The 19,163-nt window shown below is 38.7% G+C and overlaps 3 protein-coding genes across 6 annotated transcripts in view; 1 reads left to right on the top strand and 2 right to left on the bottom strand.

Moving 5' to 3' along the window:
- atp1b4 (ATPase Na+/K+ transporting subunit beta 4) overlaps nucleotides 1–589 on the bottom strand; it is a 5,995-nt gene extending 5,406 nt beyond the window's left edge. The window contains exon 1 of one of the 2 annotated variants that reach the window (XM_048177113.1): nucleotides 93–589. In XM_048177113.1, the coding sequence (XP_048033070.1) occupies nucleotides 93–158 (66 nt within the window). In that variant the 5' untranslated portion in view covers nucleotides 159–589. Of the gene's footprint in view, nucleotides 66–92 lie in introns of those variants that run through there. The other variant, XM_048177115.1, reaches the window with a different exon arrangement.
- Nucleotides 590–3,578: 2,989 nt separating this feature from the next.
- Nucleotides 3,579–14,682, top strand: tmem255a (transmembrane protein 255A). 3 transcript variants are annotated; one of them, XM_048176124.1, is made up of 10 exons: nucleotides 3,585–3,914; nucleotides 4,438–4,580; nucleotides 5,144–5,206; nucleotides 8,392–8,481; nucleotides 8,567–8,632; nucleotides 8,743–8,831; nucleotides 9,030–9,101; nucleotides 9,534–9,696; nucleotides 12,342–12,485; nucleotides 13,132–14,682. In XM_048176124.1, exons 1-10 carry the CDS (start codon nucleotides 3,860–3,862, stop codon nucleotides 13,273–13,275), a joined length of 1,029 nt encoding a protein of 342 aa, XP_048032081.1. In that variant the 5' UTR covers nucleotides 3,585–3,859; the 3' UTR covers nucleotides 13,276–14,682. The 3 variants fall into 3 exon arrangements, with proteins under 3 accessions (XP_048032080.1, XP_048032081.1, XP_048032082.1); XM_048176123.1 differs by having other exon boundaries at nucleotides 3,579–3,914; nucleotides 8,743–9,101; XM_048176125.1 differs by lacking the exon at nucleotides 9,030–9,101 and having other exon boundaries at nucleotides 3,587–3,914.
- A 268-nt stretch (nucleotides 14,683–14,950) lies between these two features.
- Nucleotides 14,951–18,780, bottom strand: zbtb33 (zinc finger and BTB domain containing 33). The gene is made up of 2 exons (XM_048176122.1): nucleotides 18,600–18,780; nucleotides 14,951–17,961 (listed from the first exon to the last, which is right to left on the bottom strand). Exon 2 carries the CDS (start codon nucleotides 17,957–17,959, stop codon nucleotides 16,052–16,054), a length of 1,908 nt encoding a protein of 635 aa, XP_048032079.1. The 5' UTR covers nucleotides 17,960–17,961; nucleotides 18,600–18,780; the 3' UTR covers nucleotides 14,951–16,051.
- Nucleotides 18,781–19,163: the final 383 nt, after the last annotated feature.

Genomic DNA, 19,163 nt, shown 5'->3' with positions numbered 1-19,163 from the left:
CTAAATCCAGCAAGATATGGTCATTACAATGCCCTCATCCCTAATCAAAAGTAACCACATTACTCTGGTGCATTGTGGTTATGGTCACTTGCCAGTTTTGAAACTTTGTCCTCCAGGAGCAGGTCCTCCGCCCCTCCCGCGGTAGAGTCGCGCTCCATGATCTCTCACTGAAGAATAAAGGTACTTGTTAAACCAATCACATATACGAGCGGTCCAAGCGATTTAATGAGAGATTTCAATCCTCGAATCAAGTCTGCAGCAGTCCAAGGAAGTCAAATACTGTGTCAAATAGTTGTTCAATATTTTTTCTTTTTTAGAAAATTGATGAGAAGAGAATATTTCGAAGTCTTCAGGAAAGAAAAGGGGGAGGGAAGGAAAACCTTAATGCTCAAAGTGCCCCCCCAAAATAATGTCTTGATGAAGGCACTGAGGTGATGTCTTCAGGTTCACTTCACGCTGGCTGAACAAACGTTAATTCTGGTCAAGAAGTGTTCGTGAATTTCATTGAGTTTTCCTCTTACAGCGGATGTCGGGTGCGGAGGAGCTTCTTGCTAGGAGTCGAGCATCATAGTGAATGGAGTTGAGCTGGAGAGGGAAAGTGGGGGTGGGATACAAAGTGGAGTTTTTTTGGCAGCAGCTTGGTTTGGTGTTGTGTGGAATTCTGCACACGCACACCACATAGTCTCATTGTCTGCTGAAACAAGCTCTATGCAAAGACCCGCAGCTTTATAAGTTTCTGTTCTGATCTACATTTGCCGTTGTCAGTCACTAAGTACTGCATCAGCAACTACATTAAAACTGAGGTTTAGTATGCAGGACACCTCACTAAACAATCCCCATCGACTGTTAAACTGGAGGGAGTAGGCTATTCACGCGCATTATAACGCTTTAAAGAGGCAAACGCAAAATTGTGAAATATGGGCCCGCTTTGGTCTGTGTTGGCGTCAGAAGCCTAATAAATTCATAAAGTTGTCATCAAGCTTATATTTGTACACAGATCACGTTGAGCTCCCTAAAGCCGCTGATTTTTTTAAACCTGAAAAGAACTCGCGTCATGGAAAATTCGGTCTTGTCTGGTTCTTTCTGCTTTCTTTGGTGGAGAGCAGGTCATTCAAAGAAAGACCATCAAGGACTGAAACGAGCAAATGCACTCATTTACTTTGTGACAAAACTAGGCTGGAAGAACAGAGGTTAATATGTTACGTTACGTTTTATTTCCTTACAGAAACAGGAAAGCTGTCTAAGCAGTATCCTAGTGCTTTTGATTGCTTGTGTAAAAATTAAGGGTGATTGAAGCATCGATTAACTTCCATTCAATTCCATTACTTAAATAGCCTACAACTAGCCTATATGAAGTATTTTACGTAACTCTGTGGGTAATATAAGCAAAGTAGCCTATCAGAGCTGGGTAGATTACAAATTGTAATCAGTTACTGATTACAAATTACATGACAAAAAATGTAGTTAGTAACGTAATCCATTACATTACACATTTAATGTAATCTGACTACTTTTTGATTACTTTTAGATTACTTTTGACTAAACTAATTTATTACATTGAGTTGAATAGAATAATCTTGTACCATATTGATATAAAAAAAAATACAAAGAAAAAGAAAATATATTCCATTCTTTATCAACAACATGAAGTGTGTTAAATATTACATTAAGTCAGGGTTTCCACAGGGGTTCGTGAGTTTAATGAAAAGCTATTAGGTAATTAAATCATAAAAATTAGCATTTAAAATACATCATTTTAAAATAAAAAACAATCAAAATAAAACACTTACTAAAAAAGATTTTTTTTTTTAAATTATTTGTTTACCATGTCATGTGACCATTAACTGACATCAGAGAACTTAATTTTATTATTATTATTATTTATATTTTATTATTGTCCTAACTTATTAACTTAAAATCTCAGGAGGTTCAGCTGACAAAAAAAGTTGGGGAATCCCTGCTTGCATGGTAATATGAAATGAAGTGAATTTGTACATTTTAATGTGTCTGAAAGACAGATATGGTTAAATGACTCAGAGAGTGATAATTTAAATAATGATTAATAAGTTCATCACTTGATTAGATATGCAGTGCTGCAATGTTGAGAAAACACTTTTTAAAAGTGAAATGATTTCTGTAAATCCAGTGATCAACTGCTGTGTGGGTCTGTTTTCAATGATATTCACATGACTGGCTGGTCTGTGTGTGCAATTGAATTCCACAAACTTTGAAGACCTTCTGAATGTATATAAGCACTAGACTTTTTTTTAGAAAGAACAATTTTAAAGATAAAAAAAAAGAAGTAGTGGGGAGAATCAATGAATTATGAATAATTTATTGCCATTGTGGGAATAATGTAATCATGTAATCAATAAAAAAGTAACTGTAGTCTGATTACAAGTATTTTAAAAATGTAATCTAATTACAAGTCATTTTTTGCCAGATTACATGTAATTAAAGCACATAACTGAAATCACATATGGCTCACAGTGTTTAATTTCACACGTCTTGAACTTAGAATCACCTCAAAAGCTATAATTTTATTCCTATTTGAGTGTGTGAGATACTATCAATATAAAAAATGGGTGAGCTATTTTTTCAAAATAAGGAGTCTGTATGTCAAACTGCACGAGTGAACAATAAAATAAATAAAAATGCAGACATGTAAGGAATCAAAATTAATCAAATTTTAAAAAAATATTGGGGGGATTTATTCAGAACTTATTGCAAAACCCCTCAGAAACTTTAATTTTTATTTTTAAACATATTTGTGTTTGTTTACAAGACCAGTTGATGGCGCAATTTCATTACTTTGATGTTTTCAGGTTCTGGAGACATTCAAAATCAGTCGAGAAAGCTAGCAACACAAAATTATTATTCTCTAGACTATATTGAACATTCTTAAAGTGTTTTCATCTAATCCAGTCTGTTAGCATACGTTTTAGATAGCTATGAGTAGCCTAATTGTTTGTAGGCGTGTGTCAGGTAAGATAATTATTCTAAAACGAATTTCTCTATAAATAACATAAATATATGCAGAATTATGTAGTGAGAAGCAACAAGTTCTTGTATACATTTTGTTGTTCTTTTGGAGTTGGATGTTTTTAATAAATAATAACAGTCACGAATAACACTGAATCTCGAGGTACCGAATCATTGAATCAAGTGTCGATGAGTGAACCATAGGATTTACTGATGGGTTGGAAGAATATCGTTTTTTTAATGACAGTTTTATCACTACACAAACGAAAGAAAGTATAAATAAATAGCGTTTCATTAAAAAATTCCCATAAGAACGATGTAAATTGATGGTATTGTTTGTGAGTGAAAATTATCGTTAGGTTCTAAATTATATAAGCTGAATCATGGCTGCAACAAATCGCCAGGAAACATGAAATTACTAACAAACATCCATGCCTGACTTCACTCGAAAGTTAAAGCGTGTTAGTCAGGGATGCCAGTGACAACGCCATGACGTAAAGAACCTCCGAATCTATTTTGTATCCAGTCTGAAACGGAACGTTCGAAAGAACCGAATCGAAATGAGCCGCACTTCCAATCACTACTGCTCCTGACCCACTCAAACAGCGAGGGGTTCTGCCTTGCGCATGCGCAGTGCTGTGCTCCGTGCGGCGTTCTGCTGAAGGGATGAGGGCAGCGGATTCATGAACAACAGACCTAGATGCTGATGAGAGAAGAGTGGTTAGAAGGCGGGCGAATGGTGTCAGAGAATGCCACGGCAAGAAAAGAGTTTCCAGTCATTAACTCTGAGGGAAGGCATAACTGTTTCATTGACTACGTTCTTTGTTTTTGACTTGAAGTCATAACTGCAGCTAATGCTGCATATCCTGACGTTACAATGCCAGCGGGGCTGAATGCGCAAGGCAGCGGTATACCTATCTCTGATGCGATGGGTAAGTACAAGGTCAATGGCATTCACTGCGACTACACACCATTATATTCTCACGGAGGACAATTTACGCTTGTATTTACGTTCAAATGCGATTAGCTACATTTATTAATCGTAATTATTAGAACAGGCTTGCAGTGCACCACAGAGAAATAAGCGTCCCGTAACCTACATTCCTACGTGTCTCGGATGTCCCCAACGAATGTCGATGGAACATTTATTGATAATGTTCATGAAAATACACAACCATGTTTTTGAATGCAATCTAAGATTAAAATGTCTTTTGTTTAGTGATTGAAAATCCTCATATTACATCACCTACTGTAGTAGTACCTACATTTATCTGGGTTTCTGGGTTGTGGTAGAGCCTTTGCAGATACTACAGACATCCAAGAGGCCAAATACACTGATTGTTTTGTTTTACCCCAAAACGAACGTGCCTAAAATAAGACAATGAGTAACAAAATGTTGCCCAAGGGAAGGGCGTGTTGTGCTGTGGCATCTTCCTACTCCATTGTCATTTACAGGATCATTTAAGAGGAGGAAAAGAAAGTCCATCATAGTAACAGTGATGCTCCTAATCGTCTCCATACTCATCCTGGTCTTTGGTCTGGCCGCTACCACCAGGACACAAAACATCACTGTTGGTGGCTACTATCCAGGAGTGATCGTAAGTATGTTGCTAATGTTCATAGTAGTGCGCTGAACAGACTGCAAACCATCTTTTGGTCTATAAATGGGTTTGTGATGTAAAGCACTGTGGGGAGGAAAAGGCCTCATGTTTAATTATTTTCCGCTTGGCCCACCATTATGGTGATCGGTGGCCATTACCTCATTACTGTTAGGTTGAACTGAGTGAACTCATCCATTTATTATTCAACAGCAAGTATCATTATGTTCAACACTCTTGGAGAAACATGCAAGCTTAAATAATATTCCATAATGTTTTGTACAAGTAACAGGTGTTTTCCTGGTATTCCGCAGGGACTGACTGTTTTGAAATACTATATGCTAGTGGCATGGCTAGATTGCATATATAGCTCTTAACTTGGCCATTGACCACAGCATAAAATAAACTATACTGCTTGGAGAAAGACTAAAGGCTTTGTGGGAACGGGAGATTGTATGTGGGATCGTAATTGAGTGAAGTCATCTACCTTTAAGACTTTGAAATAGGTTCATATTTGACATAGACTTGAATCGTGACAGAGTTTCACCCTGTGATATTTTCAGCTCGGCTTCGGGTCCTTTCTGGGAATCATTGGCGCCCATTTGATAGAGAATAAGAGGCAGATGGTAAGGAGTCTTCTATTACACTGCTCATATTGGATTCTGTGCTTGTGCATTCCATCGTCCAATTGACATTTTTAACCAAATTCTTGCAGAAACAAACACATTTTCAAGAATCAACTGCTTGTTTTTAGTCATCATAATGGCAGAAAAGGCTCACAGGTTTGAACTCGAATAGCAGGGCATGTTGCAGGCCTTGTGGTGAGTTGCACCCAGAAATAGCTCAGTGTAAGGGGAGCGGGGTGGATGTCCAGGCAGGAATGTTCAGAAGCCATTGCATTGCAGAGGGAATAGGAGGTGCCACAATCCAAATAAAGAATGCATGAGGATGGCATGGCTGGCCAGATCATAGACACACAGGAACACTTACTGCTGGATGTGTGCAGGACAAACATTCCTCCCAGCCTTATAGTGGAAGTGGTTAGAGCATATATAGTGAGGTCCGGAATTCTGAGAATTTGAAAATCTGCAAAAAACTGGAAATAAACAATGGTTAGTTTTTGAACAATGTAAAACAATAAAGAAGCGTTATGGCATTTCTGCGCTATTTCTAGGTCACTAATCAAATAAGCAAATTTGTTGAATTGAGCATGTCAAATCGTTTTCTACAGACGGTCATATGTTCTTGTTTCTGTTAAAGCACAAGATGATCTTTGGATCATTGTCAAATCATGCTGGAGAACATGATCATCAGGTTTTACCCAGCTGCCTGAGTGCTGAAGTCATTAAAGCAAAAGGCAGACCAACCAAATACTAAGACATTCTGAAATGTATATTCATTTTCTATTCAACTTTTCACTTGTATTGTTACAATGATAACATAAATTGTATATTTCAAATATAAATAATCTTTTGTCACCAAGTCTCATGCTCACAAAAGCTGAATTTATTTGATCAAAAAGACAGTTTGTGCTATATTATTACAATTGAAAGTTTTCTATTTCATTAAATTTTAAAATTTAATTTATTCCTGTGATGGCAAAACTACATTTTCAGCATCATTACATCATTATGCTCAAGAAACATTTCTTATTATTATCAATGTTGAAAATGTTGTCAATGTTATAGGGTTAGTTCACCCAAAAATGAAAATTCTGTCATTAATTACTCACCCTCATGCCGTTCCACACCCGTAAGTTCTTCAGAACACAAATTAAGATATTTTAGTTGAAATCCGATGGCTCCATGAGGCCTCCATAGGGAGCAATGACATTTCCTCTCTCAAGATCCATAAAGGTACTAAAAACATATTTAAATCGGTTCATGTGAGTACAGTGGTTCAATATTAATATTATAAAGCGACGAGAATATTTTTGGTGTGCCAAAAATAACAAAATAACGACTTATTTAGTGATGGCCGATTTCAAAACACTGCTTCAGGAAGTTTCGGAACACAAATGAATCAGTGTATCGAATCTGCTGTTCGGAGCGCCAAAGTCACGTGATTTCAGCCTTTGGCAGTTTGACACACGATCTGAATCATGATTCGATACACTGATTCATTTATGCTCTGATGCTTCATGATTTCAATGATTTCAAGCCACCAGATTTCAACTAAAACATCTTAATTTGTGTTTCGAAGATTAACAAAGGTTTTACGGGTGTGGAACGGCATGAGGGTGAGTAATAAATGACAGAATTTTCATTTTTGGGTGAACTAACCCTTTAAATGTTCTTGTGGAAACGGATTCATTTTTTCTCTGGATTATTCGATAAACAAAGTTCAAAAGAACAGCATTTATTTGAAATCTTTGTAACATTATAAATGTCTTTACGGTCACTTTTGATCAATTCCTTGGTGAATAAAAGTTTAATTTCTTTAAAAATCTATATAAAATGTATATACATGTTACAAATCTCCCAGTTTGTCTAGGGGTAGGAGGAAGTAGCAATTATTGTAAATAAAATAAAATAAAAATAATAAAAAAAAACGAAAATGACTGTACACAAATTAAGAATGAAAACAAAATATTGATAACATAAGAAAAGAACAACGCACACTCTCTCACAGCAAGCGGTTATGCAACTCATTCAAAACGTTCAAAACAGTTCTACACATGAACTCACAAGAGAAAATACCCAATAACAATTCTAGATCAGGGAAAAGAAGTGCATTCCCTCAGCACTCCAGCATTGTTTCTCTACTCTGTTATAGTGTTTGGGATCTCTGCAACGTGCACTCAGCTGATGAGCATCAGGTGGAACTCAATTAGCAGCCTGCAAATGAGACAGACAGGAAAGAGAGAGAGGGAGAGAGAGGAGAGCACGTACACAACACATAACATGCTCAACAAATACTATCACTCTCCCCAAATCACACATATATTACAAGTATGTCCACTGGACGTGGCATTTCACAAAATGCAACAAAGAAAAACAAAAGTCACATGACATGTACAACACATCATACCACAATTTTCTTACCAGTACATGGACCACAGCATTTTCAGATTGCCAGGCAAGTTAAGTTAAGGGGGCTTTGTGAACATAAGTAGAACCACACTACCTCCATAACATGTCACAGCAAGCCTACAAGAACGTCCCTCACAAATTCTGCCAAGAAGAATTTGCATGTTGGACAAAAGAAGGACTTCATTACACTCTGAAATGTCTTGACTTGTAAATGACCAGTAGGTACGTTTGCAGGTACACGTTTCTGGACTTGAAAATGGTGCACAGTAGGTAAAACTGTGTGATTGACTATTGTGACATTCGACAAATCATCCGACATCCGCTCGGGATTAATTTGGAAAAAAATATTTCTAGGAGAGAATTAATTTTTTTTAGATGGATTGATTTAGATTATATCAAGAATAACACTCAAAATGCCATTGTTTATTATTCAGATAAGGGCAATTAAATGTGTGTAGTTGTCCTGTATTATACAAAGCCACAAGATAGACGCCTCTGCAAAGTGCTTTAGATTACAGGCAGAATTGAGCGACTTGTATCTAAATGGCTGGTTGTGAAAAGGCAGTGAAATAAGTGAAGTGGCAAATAGAAATAATCCAATCAGACCACACTATCTCCATGTCCTATAATCGACACATCTTCCCAAGATCTTACACAAACCATTTCAATCTGTATCTGTAAGGAAATCGTACGTAGTAGTAGTAGTGCCCAGATGTGAATGCACGTGCATTGAGCTACTGCAGCAGGTGAATATGTTGACACTGCTGTTCTGCTTACAGCTGGTGGCCTCCATTGTCTTCATCAGCTTCGGTGTGGTGGCGGCCTTCTGTTGTGCTATAGTGGATGGCGTTTTTGCTGCAAGACATATAGTAAGTGCTTCCACACCATGTTAATGTAAAATGCATTTCTTTAGATAAAGCTCTGTCATGGCATACTGCTGTTGTTGTTTTAAAGGACCTCAGACCTCTATATGCTGGCCGATGTGAATATTACTCCAGTGGGACTGCGTTTGATTTAGATGTGAGTCGCCAACCTGAGAGAAGTGCTTTCACCAGCTTACAGGCCTCTGAATTTGAGGGTTATGTTCTAGTATAGTGGCATCCTATTTTGAAAACACATCTGTCTTGCAGGTCCACTGTCAAACTGCATCTCGGGTCTCCTGTAACCTGCGTGTGAAGAGCAACACCTGCTACTGCTGTGACCTTTACAACTGTGGCAAGTATGTGTGTGTGAGCGAGTCCCATCTGGATACATCCCTCCTAGAATATTTTCTGCAAACAGGCGGATCTGAAAAACAACAACTATGCTTTGTTTTACCTTGCTTAAGTTCTGGTTTATATTTGCTTGTATGGTGTGTGCTTCTATCCCTGAAATTCAGCTCTGTTCGAAAGAACGTTTGTGTTTATTTATGTTTCAGAGAGCATCCTCTTATGGGACTTCAGAATAAAGATGTTTTGAAAAAATTTAGGAAATCCTCCATGATTTGGAAGTAGGTCTTTCCACTTTCAGCCCCTCTATGACATTGACAGCCCATTCTTTGTTGTTGTTAAACTACTAAGTGTGGCTGCATACGGTCGCTGTACTTTATGTACAGTTACTTTACTGATGAGATGAAAGGAACTAAGATTTAGCGTTCTTTGGTTCCTGTTTCCCAGGTGAGGAGAGACAGCAATAATTTAGGTTACGTGTAAACGTGTCTTTGACGACAGTGAGCTTAAATAAGGAGATTGGATATATTTATCCATTTCATGCTCTTCTTAAGAGTGATGTGCACTGGTATGCAGATGGTTTTGTTCTATTGTTTTGCATGAATCGCTGTCATGCTTTACCTCTTTTGTTGCTCTGCCTGTCACCAATATGTATCTTATTTCTTTTATGAATCTCTTTTGCTAAAATACGTTTCTTCTCCTCACCATCTCAGTCGAGTGGAACTACGAGGAGGATACCATGAGTACACAGAGGTGCGGAGCTGCCAGGATGTTGTGCACCTGTACCACCTGTTGTGGTCTGCTACTATCCTCAACATTGTAGCTCTGTTTCTGGGCATCATCACCGCCGCAGTGCTGGGGGGCTTCAAGGACATGGTGAGATTGAAATGCAGTGCAAATAACTTATATACACTATATGGACAAAAGTATTGGGACACAACTCTTAATTATTGAATTCTGATTTTTCAGTCAGACCAATTGCCAAAGGTGGACAAAATTAAGCACCTAGCCATACAGTCTGCATTTGCAAACAATTGTGAAAAAAGTGGGTTGTTCTGAAGAGCTCAGTGGTACTGTGATGGAATGCCACCTTTGCAATAAGTCAGTTTGTGAAATTTTGCTAGAAATTCCAACTGCAAGTGGTTATTGGAAAATGGAAGCGTTTAGGAACAGCAGCAACTCAGCCACTAAGCGAAAGACCACACAAAGTGACAGAGTGGGGTCACTGAGTGCTGAGGTGCATAAAAGTCACCAACGCTCTGCTGATTCTATAGCTGAAGAGTTCCAAACTTCCACTGGCATTTATATCAGCACAAAAACTGCGGCGGGAGCTTCATGGAATGGGTTTCATGGCAGAGCAACCAAGCCTCACATCACTTACAGTTTTTTGCATGTTTGTCACACTTTCATGTTTCAGATTATCAAACAAATTTAAGATAACATAAGTTAACACAACATGCAGTTTTTAAATGAAGGTTTTTATTATGAAAGGAAAACAAAATCCAAACCCACATGGCCCTGTGTGAAAAAGTGCTTGCCCCCTAAACCTAATAACTGGTTGGGCCACCCTTATCAGCAACAACTGCAATCAAGCGTTTGCAATAACTTGCAATGAGTCTGTTACAGCGCTGTGGAGGAATTTTGACCCACACATCTTTGCAGAATTGTTGTAATTCAGCCACACTGGAGAGTTTTCGAGCATGAACCAGCTTTTTAAGGTCATGCCACAGCATCTCAATAGGATTGAGGTCAGGACTTTGACTAGGCCACTCCAAAGTCTTCATTTTGTTTTTCTTCAGCCATTCAGAGGTGGACTTGCTGGTGTGTTTTGGATCATTGTCCTGCTGCAGAACCCAAGTTCACTTCAGCTTGAGGTGATGGCTGGACAATGTCCTTCAGGATTTTTTGGTAGACAGAAGAATTCATGCTTCCATTTATCACAGCAAGTCTTCCAGGTCTTGAAGCAGCAAAACAGCCCCAGACCATCACACTACCACCACCATATTTTACTGTTGGTATGATGTTCTTTTTCTGAAATGCTGTATTACATTTACGCCAGATGTAATGGGACACACACCTTCCAAAAAGTTCAACTTTTGTCTCATCAGTCCACAGAGTATTTTTCCAAAAGTCTTGGGGATCATCAAGATGTTTTCTGGCAAAACTGAGACGAGCCTTTATGTTCTTTTTGCTCAGTAGCGGTTTTCGTCTTGGAACTCTGCCATGCAGGCCATTTTTGGAGTCATGAACACTGACCTTAACTGAGGCAAGTGAGGCCTGCAGTTCTTTGGATGTTGTTGTGGGGTCTTTTGTGACCTCTTGGATGAGTCGGCGCTGCGCTTTAGGGGTAATTTTGGTCGGCCGGCCGGCCACTCCTGGGAAGGTTCACCACTGTTCCATGTTCTCATCATTTGTGGATAATGGCTCTCACTGTGGTTCGCTGGTCTCCCAAAGCTTTAGAAATGGCTTTATAACCTTTTCCAGACTGATAGATCTCAATTACTTTCTTTCTCATTTGTTCCTGAATGTCTTTGGATCTCAACATGATGTGTAGCTTTTGAGGATCTTTTGGTCTACTTCACTTTGTCAGGCAGGTCCTATTTAAGTGATTTTTTGCTTGCGAACAGGTGTGGCAGTAATCAGGCCTGGGTGTGGCTAGAGAAACAGAACTCTGGTGTGATAAACCACAGTTAAGTTATATTTTAACTTTTTCACACAGGGCCATGTGATTTTGGATTTTGGTTTCCCTTCATAATAAAAACCTTCATTTAAAAACTGCATGTTGTGTTTACTTGTGTTATCTTTGATTCATATTTAAATTTGTTTGATGATCTGAAACATTAAAGTGTGACAAACATGCAAAAAAATAAAAATTTAAACCCAATCCCAAGCATCAGATGGACTGGAGTGGTATAAAGCATGCCGTCACTGGACTCTGAAGCGGTGGAAATGGTGTTCTTTGGAGTGATGAATCACACTTCTCTGTTTGGCAATCTGATGGATGAGTCTGGGTTTGGCGGATGCCAAGACATTTTGGACAATGCTATGCTTCCAACTTTGTGGGAACAGTTTAGGGAAGGCTCTTGTCTGCTCTGACTGTGCCCCAGTGCACAAAGCAAGGTCCATAAAGACTTGATTGGATGAGTTTGGTGTGGAAGAACTTGACTGGCAAAAACAGAGCCCTGACCTCAACCCCATCCAACACTTTTGGGATGAACTGGAACGGAGCTTGCGAGCCAGGCCTTCTCGTCCAACATAAGTACCTGACCTCACAAATGCTCTACTGAATGGGCAAACATTCCCACAGAAAAACTCAAAAAATCTTGTGAAAAGCCTTCCCAGAAGAGTGGAAGCCGTTATAGCTGCAAAGGGGGGACCAGCTCCATATTAATGTCTATGTATTTAGAATGCGACGTCATTAAAATCCCTGTTTTTGTAATACTTTTGTCCATATAATATAGATGCATTTTGTATGATTTCTGAGAACCTGTGACATTCATTGGGGTTTTTCTTTTTTGAAGATGCCTACAGCAGCACCAGATTCCTGTGAGCCAGAACCTCTCCCTGTTCCTCCACCCCCAGAACCTCCTGGCCCCACCACCTCCAACAACTCTTTTTACAACACTGCCCCCTGCTTACCTCCATACACTGCCTATGACTTTCAGGTATTCGCCCACGTTGTGTGTGTGTGTGTGTGTGTGTGTGTGTGTGTATATATATATATTATGCCTGTCAGTTAACATGTTTACGTAGTGAACTTAGTGCAATCAATTATTTTTAAAAATGTATGAAAATAAACAATAAGCACAAAAAGACAATTCCCCCAGTACATAAATTAAAAGATTCAATTGACTGACAGCAGTGTTATTTTAAGTGTATAGTTCAGTTGTATATTTAAAGGGATAGTTCACCCAAAAATGAAAAAAAAAAAAATTCCCAGGTGAAAAAAAGTACATTTCTATAATGTACTTAAAGTGCTCTATTTTCGCACACTAATTTTGTACTTAATATACTAAAAATTCTTTTTTAGTACTTCTTAAGATTATGGGTAAACTAACCCTTTAATTTTTATTTATTAGTTTTAGTTTATTTAGTTATTTTAGTTCTTCCGCTTTAACTAAATGAAAATGAGAAATGATGCCTTGCCAACTAGCTGAAATACTTAAAAAAAAAAAAAAATTTAAGCTAACGTTTATTTTAAGAAATGACATTTTTAAATGGTTTTAGTTGACGATAATAACCCTGAGAGATTATTCTTTATATGTTTTGAGTGTGTATGCTATGAACATGTCTGCTATTGTGTCTTTACAGGGTGCCAGCTTGTTTCCTGACTCTTCAGGTATGTCTGATGATTCCCAGTCTGGAGCTAGTCACATGTGGCCAAATATGATCCCACCTCGTTATTCTCCTCCTTATTACCAACCTGATGAGAAGCCCCCGCCATACAGCCCCTAAGGGACCAGTCTGAGGAAGACATTTTCCTATCAAGAGAGAACTGGCTTGGGGCATTTTTGGATATCAGTGTACCACATCATTGAAGAATCATTGTTCTGAATGAACAATGTTTGCAGAAGAGGCTCACCTGTGCAACAGGTTAAGTATAGAGAGACTACAGCATTAACCACAGGCATTCATCACCATACAGCAAGTGTAATATGCAACATTAAACCATGACATGATTCGCTCAAGTCAACAAACCTGATGTGGAAAATATTCATGTTATAAAGCCTCAATCCAAGAGGACTATAACAACTGGCCTGACTTTGAGATCAAGACTGTTCACAGATAAGCCTTAAAATGTGTGTCCGTTTCCAGTACAGCTTCACCTGGTTTGCCACCTCTTCCTGTTATAGGTAACCTCTGTGGGTTTCCTACTTGTGATTCCTCTGCGTAAATCCATAATGTGAACTTCTCCCTTCCAAAGTGGCACAAAGTGTTTTGCGTCGCCTCTGCGTCTCTTATCTTGCAATTGATTTGCACTTTATTGTCTTCAGAATTTACACAGTTCTACGTAATTACTTGAGTTATTTGTAACTGTTTCGGGCAGCTAGATTGCAAAAACTGTACATATATTTAGGCTGAATCTTACATTTTGTCCTGAGTGCTTCATTAGGATCAAAGATCTTAACCTGTAATGTGTGGTGTTTCTTTTGCATTGTCAAGCACACAGTCGTCACAAATTCAAATAATCTTTTGTGACAAAAATATATTTTGCTTGATTTATGCACAGTAATAAGCTTTTACAAGAATGTGAGGACTTTCAAAACCTGTACATCTCACATTCATCTGCCATTTTGTGTTGCCGTTGTGTTTCTGTCTAGACATGACAGGACTTACCGAATGTAGAAAAGGAGTTACCATTATATAAACTTAAATGAATTTAAACACTTAATTGTTCACTACGTAATAACAGAAAGTCTCTCCATATTGCAAATATGATATCAGTGTGTGTGTGTGTGCAATGCTGTACATGTTGTACATAAACCGAACAATCAAACCGCCTTCTCCTAACAACAAAGTTGAGTCTTAAGACTTGTAGTGATCTCCCTTTTTATCCAGTTGTGTGTTCACTGTGAGTGTCAAGTCTATACACTGTACTTTACATACAAAAACACTGTCCTTTACTGAAGTGAGTAGAGATATTACAACAAACTCAACAATTTTATGACTTACTGGTTGATGTTAAAGTGCAACTGGTGAATATACTACAGCCACATGCTATAAAGTAAGATCTTTGCCTCAATCCTTCATTTTTGATCACATTCATGTTACATGAAAGCATTGTTTACCTTTGGTGTTAAAATCTTAAAATGAAAGACTGATAGTTCAGCTCAGTATTAAATATAAAATGTATATCTGGAATGGCCTTTTTTTTTTGCTTCATTAACACACATGCATTTCCAAATATGACCACCGGCATTTGACCATCGAATCCATTTTCTCCCGCATCATGTGGAGCCTGCACATTACAGATTCCAATCACGAACTGATGCGTCATAATATGTTCGTCGACAAGATCCACTCTGATATAACAGAGAGGCAGGAATGCTCATATCAATGACTGGTGGTATCATACTGGAAAATACTAATCACTTTCATGACGCTCTTGGAAATAAAAGAAATACATGTGTATGTTCGTCAAAGTTTTATTTCATTCAATATCACACTAAGACCTAATAATAAATAGTTTCCGAAAGGGAAGAAACTGTTAAAATGAAGGTCTTTAGTACTATTATGTACATGATTATGGTGTTAGAGCACTAGTTCTGACTGAAGGAATCATTTTATTCACAGATTCTTCTCACAGCCCACAAAGCTAATTAATTATAAAACTATGCTGAAAAAATAATTGTAAAAATGATATACATGTATATACAAAATAAAAAGAGAGGTCCTTTGTATTACCAACATTACCCTTAGAATACCCTGGACATTTCAGTATCTTGTTTCTCTAGACATGCCCGGACGAGGGATGAATATTTCTCTTCAGGTCCAAATGTTCATAATGTAATATAAATAAACAACCTCAAAACATAATTAATGGACAGATGACATAAACATTTTATATATTTACTCCATCCTTCTTAAAAACGGCTGACAATCATCAAAAACTATAAATACAAACATTCAAACCAGTTCTTATCGCATGACCAGAACCTGCCATTAACACTGATCTATCTAGTGCCAAACAATTCTTAAAAACTACAATTTGCCAACAAGAAAATTAAAACAATGTTAGCGTCTCTTTCACCGTTTACTGATTTCACTGTTATGTTTGATTTTGGAATTTATGTAACACTCCGAAAAAGCATTTACACATTAAAGTTACATATTTGTAAAAAATAAACTGCAACAGTTTGTACTTGATCCCTACAAATTACATCCAACATGGTTGTACTGTGCAGAACAGAAAATGGAACAGAAAATATTAAAGGTCAGCTCTACACAGATCTAATGTAGCTGTACATAAAATATGTATTATCTACTTTGTCATATTATCTGATGAAGCATTATTAAGATTTAATAATGGACTGTGAAATTGAACTGTAATCCAGCGCTAAGTAACAAATGTTTCTAAATATACATTAAAGCACCTTGAAACAATTTTCCATTTTCAGTTCATGGATACTGGAGTTGAGATTTCAATCAAATGGTCCACAGAACCTGCGGCTCAAATTTAAACACGAACAAATGAACAAGGCACCTGAGCCAGAGGAGTGAACGAGCATGCTCAGTACGTCTCTGGTATAACAAACTCAAATTCGTTCGTGGTTTCAGCATTTATTTGGTCGACAGGCCGTTGTCCTGATCGAACGTGAGCCATCGGCCTGTTTTGTGCTTCGGATTCTACAAAGATGTCATCCCAGCTCAGTGCTTTGTTTTGGCTAGATGGAAGTGGCTGGTTGGTAAAGTGCTCTTTGTCGGGGTTTACATGTTGGACAATCCCATCTTCATTGATCACCGGAATCCCCCCCGACTCCTCGGACACAAAGGAATAGGGTTTGAACTGCAACGTTTTACAAGGCAGCAGACGATACAAGTTGTTGCAAGAGTCATCTTTCTCTTTCCTTCCCGAAGGATCTTGGTTGTGCATTTGCTTGCAGTGGGTGGACAATATCTGATAATTGAGAAACATTTCATTGCACAGTAAACACTGGTACCGTCTTTCGCCTGTGTGCGTGATTTCGTGTTTGGTTCTGTACTCGGCCAGGGCGAAAACCTTGTTGCAGTAATGGCACGGATACTTTCGTTCCCACGAGTGAGTGTTAAAGTGCCGCCTGAGGCTCGTCAGGCACACGTAGGGACGCTTGCACACAATGCACACGTAAAAGGTCTTTCCGTCCATGATGAGTTCATAGTGATCCTCCTGATCCAGCTTTGATTTTTTCTTTCTTTGAGGCGAGTTATTATTGGTCATGCTGGGAGAACCGTGTGGCATTTGCGATTTCCCACCGGGAGCCACTCCCTCCCCGGCATCGTCTTTTTCTGGAACGATGTCGTAGGTGTTTTCACCAATATTGGCATATACTTTACAACCCGGCGATAGCGAATCGATTTCCGAGGCTTTGTCTAACGTTATCGTCTTTTTCGCAGACATAGCTGGGACCATGTTTATTTCAGGTATCGGTCCATTATTGGTGCTATACATTGGCCTTACGTCCGACAGTCTGATTTTTCCGGGATGATCGGGCGAGTGCTCAAGAAGGACCTTTTTCTTTTGGACGCCAAGTATTTCGTTGTTGTCTAAAGGTAGTGAGGTGCTGTGAGGATCTGAAGGGAGGCTGTTCACACAAGCTGGGGTTGTGGGCTCACTGTGTGAGCTCGTTTTTACTGGTGAAGTGAGAATACTGCTACTGGTTTCTGGGTTTGAGAGGAGCACGACGTCTGGTTGGGGCTCAAGGTTATTTTGAAGAGATGTATTGATTTCAGAAGGAAGCTTGTCTTTACTTACTTGGGCTATTGAATCTTCAGAGGCAATTCCTTCCTCGTTTGTAACTTTTTGTTTTTTAGCCTCTGGTCCTCCTTCGGTGTCGTTGACATCTGTTATCTTGGTCTTTTGAGCTTGCGGCGCCTCTGTTTTTGAGACAAAAAGAATATCATCATCCGAGTCCACTTCCTTTTCTGCATTACCACCTGCCATGTTGAACTCTTCAGCAGACAGCGAGAACGTCTCGGTAATGATCGGCATATCCTCGGCTATGGTCTCGTTTTTCTCGGAGGAATTGACGCTGTTGTTGTCACTTTCTTTGGACAGGCCTGGTAATCCCTTGACTTGTGCGAGTGGCGTTCCTAAATTGGCTATAAACGTCACGCCCAAAACCTGACCAGCGCTGATGAGATCCTCAAGTCTGTCAGATCGAACCCTGTAGATTCTTGAAGTGTATATGTAGTTCAAGATCACATCGAAGATGTCTGCCTTGAGGAAGTTCAGCTCTACAACTTTTCCAGCAACTGAGAGAAGTTGTCGGAAATAGGTACTCGAGGCAGACAGCACACATTTGTGCGCCTTGAACTTGCGGTCTTGCACGACTATGGTGATGTCACAGAATTTACCGCTGTGTCGCTCATCATTGATGGACTTCAACAGTGATGCTGGGTACTGAGTGTCCTCTGCAGATATTAGCTTTAGTTTCGACATGCCTGTGACGAAAAGAGTATAATAAAATACTTTAATAAGATTTAGCATTAATAACAACAAATTAAATCTATTATAAAACATGTTAAAATGTAACTAACAATGCAAATGCTGTCAATTATGCAAGAGATACTCTCAGACACATTCAGCTGTCTAGCAATGACAAATAAATCATATTTTCATATATTTTTGTTATGTCGTTCTACACATATTTGAAAAGTTCAATACAACTTTATTTGTTTCTAAATTCACGGCAACAGAATGTGGAAGCTGTATAAGCACGAGAACCAAAGGCACGCTAGCTGGCTAATTGTACAGCAACAAAGACAAGCATAAAGACGTGCCGCTTGAAAAGTAACATAAAACTAATGCTCTTGACTAGTTTTACGTGATTAAACAAAATATTGTTTCTGTGAGCCCACAGCTTTTTGAAGATAGCACTCAGAACTGGTATGGCACCGGTGGGCAGCGGTCAGTGTGAAAACAAAAACAAATGGCTCGATTCAACCCTCCTTCCTGGTTTGGCGGCAGCGCGCGGCCTATCTGACTATATGATGCAGAACAACGCGCATGCAGGTTAAATAAGATGAATTAAAGTTTTAATCAACTACAATCTCGGGATTGAATTCTCAAAATCTTATACCTGCAAAGCGACCCGTTAAAATCCACGATTCCCTTTGCTGAGAAACAATAATGACAGCGATAACGTGAGTCGGTTGCCGTGGACAACACAACGGAGCTCGAGTTCCTTGTGTGTGAGATGAACGAGTCTCGCGCTTGCGCCTCCACCAGCCGACAGGAGTCGCGCACTAATGTCTGTCACAACATACGTGTGATGAATGTTAATGAGGCCAGACAGGAAGATTTCTTCTTAAACTTTACTTGTATTTGCACAAGCACAAATAAACAAAGGCACTTAGAGAACAAATATGTGACCAAAGAGCACAAAACCAGTCATAAGGGTCAGTTTTTTGAAATTGAGATTTATACATCATCTGAATGCTGAATAAATAAGCTTTCCTTTGATGAATGGTTTGATAGGATAGGACCATATTTGGCCGAGATACAGCTCTGGAAATCTGGAATCTGAGGGTGCAAAAAAAATTAAAATAGGCCTATTGAGAAAATCACCTTTAAATTTGTCTAAATGAAGTCTTTAGCAATGCATATCCACTCACAAAAATAAATGTTTATATATTTACGGTAG

Source organism: Megalobrama amblycephala, linkage group LG23, assembly GCF_018812025.1.
Source record: "Megalobrama amblycephala isolate DHTTF-2021 linkage group LG23, ASM1881202v1, whole genome shotgun sequence".
NCBI lineage: Eukaryota > Metazoa > Chordata > Actinopteri > Cypriniformes > Xenocyprididae > Megalobrama > Megalobrama amblycephala.
This window is presented reverse-complemented; position numbering and strand designations above follow the sequence as displayed.

What these genes read in the sequence shown, in the direction of transcription:
- tmem255a (XM_048176123.1), top strand. Translation starts at nt 3,860, where the DNA reads ATGCCAGCGGGGCTGAATGCGCAAGGCAGCGGTATACCTATCTCTGAT. An exon ending in TAGAGAATAAGAGGCAGATG is followed by an intron (nt 5,207 to 8,391) that starts GTAAGGAGTCTT and finishes TTCTGCTTACAG; the next exon opens with CTGGTGGCCTCCATTGTCTT. An exon ending in AAATCCTCCATGATTTGGAA is followed by an intron (nt 9,102 to 9,533) that starts GTAGGTCTTTCC and finishes TCACCATCTCAG; the next exon opens with TCGAGTGGAACTACGAGGAG.
- zbtb33 (XM_048176122.1), bottom strand. Translation starts at nt 17,959, where the DNA reads ATGTCGAAACTAAAGCTAATATCTGCAGAGGACACTCAGTACCCAGCA.